The sequence below is a fragment of the Oxyura jamaicensis genome, chromosome 4 (assembly GCF_011077185.1).
Source record: "Oxyura jamaicensis isolate SHBP4307 breed ruddy duck chromosome 4, BPBGC_Ojam_1.0, whole genome shotgun sequence".
In the NCBI taxonomy this organism is placed as follows: Eukaryota; Metazoa; Chordata; class Aves; order Anseriformes; family Anatidae; genus Oxyura; species Oxyura jamaicensis.
In genome coordinates, this window is record NC_048896.1 from 26,634,798 (window position 1) to 26,640,797 (window position 6,000).

At 35.7% G+C, this 6,000-nt stretch overlaps 1 protein-coding gene across 5 annotated transcripts in view; it reads left to right on the forward strand.

Annotated features, from left to right (window-relative positions):
- CCSER1 (coiled-coil serine rich protein 1) overlaps nt 1–5,785 on the forward strand; it is a 712,119-nt gene extending 706,334 nt beyond the window's left edge. For 4 of the 5 annotated variants that reach the window (XM_035326089.1, XM_035326088.1, XM_035326091.1 and 1 more), the window contains one exon: nt 3,421–5,785. In XM_035326089.1, coding sequence (XP_035181980.1) covers nt 3,421–3,903 — 483 coding nt within the window. In that variant the 3' untranslated portion in view covers nt 3,904–5,785. The remainder of the gene's footprint in view (nt 1–3,420) is intronic. The other variant, XM_035326092.1, reaches the window with a different exon arrangement.
- Nucleotides 5,786–6,000: the final 215 nt, after the last annotated feature.

The window sequence follows — 6,000 nt, forward strand, 5'->3', positions numbered from 1 at the left end:
AGGCATTTAAGACTCCCAATTGCCTCTGGGCACAGGCATCTTAAAAATCTTCACTTTTTTGGGGGGTGTTTTTGTAATTCATGTCTTTTCCTGTCATTTTATGTTGGTACTTCATCATAAGACATTCAGCAGCAAAATCCATTCTCAAATGTCCTGCAGCAATGTTGTCTTGTCATTAACTCTTGTCATATTTCACTCATTGGGTTTGGAAATGGAAAGTGATGAATGGCGGCAGTCTTTTTTTTTTTAATAACATGTCCCATTCTGGAGTTTTCTATAAGGGTAGTCAATTTTCATTACTTTAAAGTGGGTTTCTGAGGGTTTTTGGGTTTGTATTTGTTTTCTTCTTTTTAATATAAGAAAAGGCTGCCAGAGTGACAGCTGCACAGAGCCACCCTCAAAACAATTTTTTGAACAAACATCTTAAGAATGTTAAGTTACAGTTTGGGTTTCAGTCTCAATGGATTTAGCACCAGTGTGAAATAATCAAACCTAGAATACTTAGATCTTTCTCACATTCATGTACTTTAATGCAGGGTTGATCATGATTCAGATCTATCAAAATTTTATTTTATCGTAAATCCATTTATTTTATTTTGTTTTATTTTTGAGAAATAGACTCCTTAAACAAGGGAGCGTGCACCTTTTTTTGGATGTATCTGATTAGGAAATTCAGATGTTTAAAACTCTTAGTTTAAGACATTGTTTTACCTTGGCATATTTGAAGCATCAAGGGAGACTTTTACTTTATTCCCTGTATGTGTTACTTTTGAAATAAATTTCAGAGCCACATTTGCATCCTAACCGTAGCCTATTTCTTGGGTCCAACAATAGGCAGACCTTAGGGTGGCCTTTGGGGATTTCTGGAGCAGAGAAGTTGGTGGTTCTAGCTAAGCTACTGAAAAATAAAAGGGATAGAGATGAATGTTTTTTTTTTTTTTTTTTAAATATTTATTACACTATTAAGTTTTTTTTTTTTTTTTGCCTCAGCAGTCACCAGCTGGCAGATCAGCTTCTTGGTGCATTGCCAAGCAGCAGTTTACAGCAGCCTTGCAGCTGCTATAAGCTAGACTGGAACATGCTTGGCGTGAAGCCACCTTCAGCTTTGGACAAGAACTCAGCCTTCAAATTGGCAAACAGATGTGCTGGGATTGTGGCTTTGCTCACTCATGTCTAATGCTCACGGAATGCAGTTGTACCTCCAAGTCTAAAGCAGAGAATTTTGCCTAACACTTTTACAGGAGAAATAGGTTAAAAACAAAAGTCAATTTGTTGTCAAGTCAACAAAGGCATAAGGCATATGCCTTATGTCAAAAGGCATAGGGTGACACATGGTAACTCAAGAGAATGTTTATTCTCTTACCACCAGTACAGGTATTTTTGGCAGGGGATTGAATTTGAATCCCTTGTCCCTGTAGGAAGAGTATATTTATTTTTTATTTTATTCTTTTTTTTTTTTTTTTTAAGTGATAAAACTTACAGATAGGTCTTCCTGGGAATGACTCCCTAGGAATTAAACTGAATTTCTTCTCAACATCTATGGGCTGCAGGCATGAAAGCTTAAGCAATACTTTTCAGAAGTGTTCTACTCCCATTTATGAGTCTGGGCACGATCAGCACTGAATTAAGTGAGAAAAATGGTACACCAGTACTCATATTTCTTAAAACTACCATCTCTGATGTCTAAAATGTACTGCAATACTTGTATCCAAACCTACGTATGAATCTGCATGACCATTAACTTGACTACACACACATAAAAAAAAGTTGTAAGCCATGACTATTAAGTATCATTCTTCTGCATTGCTTAAAAAAGAAATATATGCAAAGTGATATAGATTGTCCCAAAACAATACATATGTTCTCTAAGGAATCACGGAAACATCATGAAATGTTTTTTAGCAAAATATTGTAAGATATTTGGGAGTATTTTTGATTCCCTCTGCTTTATTATAGATGGATAGATAGATAGATAGATTGCATATAGCAATGTAAAAGTCTAGAAACTGCGAGTTTCTAGAATAGAACTCAGAGTTCTATTGCAGAAAAACTACATGATGTAATATAGTTTCTTTGTTTGTTTGTTTGTTTTCAAATAAATGGCAGAACTTGGTGCTTTTGACAGAAAGTGTGACAGGGATAAGACAAGGGAAAACACATTCCAAAATAACACAGAAAATAAAGTACAATTTCCTCACGTAATTGCAGAGATAACACGGATTTTTAGTATGTTACATGAACAATTTTTGAAACTCACTATCACAACTGCCAAATATTTCATCTTCATTGTGCAAAAAGGTGTCACTGTGCAAAAGGTGTCAGGTTTGCAACAATTTACAAAGATCTCTTATGAAGCTTTCTTATGAAGTCATGTAGACTCAAAGCTCAAGTTCTAGACACTAGACTTCTGAACGTTCATTACTTGGCTAGTGCAATTCCGCTGCCAGAAACATATCTCCCAGTGAATTTACCTATTACAACCTGTTATAGAACAGGCAGAATCTGGCTTTGACTGTACTAACATTTTCCCCTCAACACTTTATGTTAGTTTAGACACTGCAAATATATGTATGCTAAATGTGTGGCGAGAAGGCTTAAATGTGGTCTCACAGGCCAATCATATCCTCCCAGGCCAGGTGTTCTGCAGGTAAGAAGCATCACACCTTATGCAGACCAAAAGTCTATAGTGATTTGCTTTACCATGAACAGATAAAGCACCTTTATTTACCCAAATGCAAATGCCTGTATGCTCACACAGCAAATCAAAATTTACTAACACTCTGGAATCCTTACATTGTATTTTCTTCAGGCAGCTGGTATAAAATTACTGTTCTGCTCTGGCAGAGCATTTCGACATGTATTTAACTGTAAGGACACTGTAAAACACCTAGATTCAAGGGACATGGAAGGTTGAGCTTAAATGAGCCATGAAGATATTCTTAAAACATGTTATTAGCATCTTCTAATAATTTGAGAGTATTAAGTGTTGAACTCTACTCAATAAAAGTTCTTGTTTCATCACATGAAATGCTTTTGAAAATCTGTTAGCAGTTCGTAGAACCTTTTTATCCTTTTATTATGTTCTGGGGAAAAAAAAAAAAATCTTCTGATTTAAACTATTTTTAAGGAAATGATGCCCCAGACCATCTAATGCCCCATCTAATAAGTATTTTTCAGGTTTTTTTGTTGTTGTTGTTTTGTTTGTTTGTTTGTTTTAATACAAATTAACAATTCATCTATTTTATGCTAGCAATGTTTTGGGAGTTTTACCAGCATTTGAGGTTCATCCTTCATTTTAATTCTGCAGCTCCATCCTCTGTACATATGCAGTGAGGAGTATTTTATATACTGTCTGCTATTTTCCTGCTAATATGTTCTGTTACTAAAACTTCTGGCTTTTGTTTGTTTGTTTTGCCACAGGTTACATATCCAAACAGAATGGTGAACCAAAATCTCAGCACAAGGGACAGAAAGTCAGTACATACTCCCACAGAGGACCCTTTTAGATACTCAGGCAACCGAACAACAACCTATGAAAGCAAGAGCTGTCAGCTGTCTAATTTGTGTCTGAGCAACCTCCTGAAAGAGAATGAGATAGTGGAAGTCATCAAGCATACTAGAGGCACATATGAAACCCTCACTTCAGAGGTCACCCAGAACGGTTTGGCCACCATGGCACCAAGTACAGCAAAGCCAGCATCCAAGACAGACAGCTACCCACTCTTCTCAGGAGCTCCAAAAGACCAAGCTGCTGTACCTCGGCAACATACCACTTTCACAGGGAGACTTGGACAGCCTCCAAGGGGACCCATCTCTTTACACATGTACAGCAGAAAAAATGTTTTCCTCCACCACAATTTACACACAGCAGAGCTGCAGACTTTAGGTCAACAAGATGGGTAACAGTGTATTCTTGCCATGGAAGGAGTGTCAACTGAAAGGAAACACAAGCTCACCTAGAGCTCAGTCTTCAGTTTTCATCTGCTGCTATCTCTGAAAAAAAAAAAAAAAAGAAAAAAAAAAAAAAGAAAAAATTAACATTGTCTATAGGTTTCATACTTTCCCATCTAGGACTGTAGCATACAGAAGAATTAGATTGTCAAATAACTAGATTGATTTGTCATGCAAAAGTCACTATTGGTAGAAAAAATGGGACCATTTGCCTGGCACTGATAGTCCAAAATTGGCTAAGTATTTTTTTTTCTTTTGTCTTTATAAGCCACCAACAGCACCTGAAGTTCTAGAAGGTGATCTTAATACTGTGTATGTTTAATAATGTTACTGTTAAAGTAGATGTGAGGAATGAATAGGTACATAATTAGTAAATCCTCTTGAAATTCATATGGACTAGGGAAACAGTCAGAAGTCTCTGAGGACCACCCTTTTCTTAAACCTACAATAAAATTTACTCCCTTGTAGAGGTGTGTTACCACTTCTTGCTGTATGTATTATATGAATGCCTCATGCCGCAAGTAGAGGAAGTAACTGATTTTCTTCCTCTAGCAGAAAGGATCGTAGAGGCTCACTGGATATTTGAATCAGAATAATTGGAATACATACTGAGCATGGCAGCTTGATTTCTTGATCTTCCTTTCCTTCTCCCTGCCCTTTTCTGGCTAAATTTTTTTTACTTTTTTTTTTTTTTTTTTTTTTTTTTCTATTGGGACATGTCACATTGTGGTGATGATTGTGCTCTGAAGACACTATCACTCATGACACAATTTGACAGTCTATGTATATAAAATACATCATATAATTTCATTTCACTTGCCAAAACAAAAACAAAAACGATCAAACTAAAGGTGAAAGACTAAATTAAGAGAAATCATCTTATTACCCAGTCCAAACTACCCGTGTAAATTGCGATATTTGTAGACCATACCTGCACTTAATGACCTAGTTTATACCAGCTCAGCAGGTTTGCTCATCTTGATACATTACACGCAAGTGAGATGAATCTAATGCTACCTGACATGCAGCATGCTGGTCTCAAGGGAATGTGAATTCATCTGATCATGCTACAGAACCTGAAGACTTTTCAGTACCAGAAGATCCTGTTTTCCCCTTTCATAGGAATTGAAAACAGGCATCTCAAACAAGATGTTCTAAACATGTGGCACATTCTAAACTTGACACTTAGTTTGCAACCTCTGGCAGGTAATCTGTTTGAATATTAGCATGTTTAGTTAGTAGCTTTTAAATAATCTGGCACATTCAAGTATGATAGAGACAGATCATATAAAAGTCACCTCTGTCTTTAACTGGTGATGAATAATGAAAGGCAAGAGTATGGCACATTCCCACACAAAGAAATAAACTAGTGTAACAACTGAAGTAGCGAAGAAAAGTAGGAAAAATGAAGCTTTTGTAGCCACTAATAATGTTGTAACTTTTAAAGGTAAATGCCATAGGGCATATAAAATGAATTAACAGCATAGATTTTAACTAGTTTTTCAAATATCTGTTTAAATACTTAATGTTCAGATGAATAAAACAATTGGTTAGATTAAGAAACAATTAGATTATGAACTTGGCAGATACTCTGCAAAGCCATTTCAGCAGTCTGAACTTTCAGGACTGTATTTATTGAGGATTTTAATTTGGTTAGAGTAAATTTTATGACATCATCTGATGTTGAAGAGAGCAGGTTTTGTCTACATATGATACGGGGGTAATTTTGAGTGTCCAGAGCTGGGTATATATGAATCAATATAAACGTTTGCCAAAAGTGTTCATGTTTTTATACATTAGTGTGTGTGTTGCTACTGCCAAAACCTTAAAAAAAAAAAAAAATGCAAACACAGTTTGATTGAATGAACTATGGGTATTCAAGACTCCCAGGCCTGCACAGAAACTCATAGTTTAAATTCTACCAAAAATAAAAAATAAAAAAAATCAATTATAACAATAACACTATTCAGAATTGTGTTTTCATCTGAGCAATCTCTTAAGGTTATGGTAGATTGAAAGTACAGTTGGTTATTACTAACAATACACTTC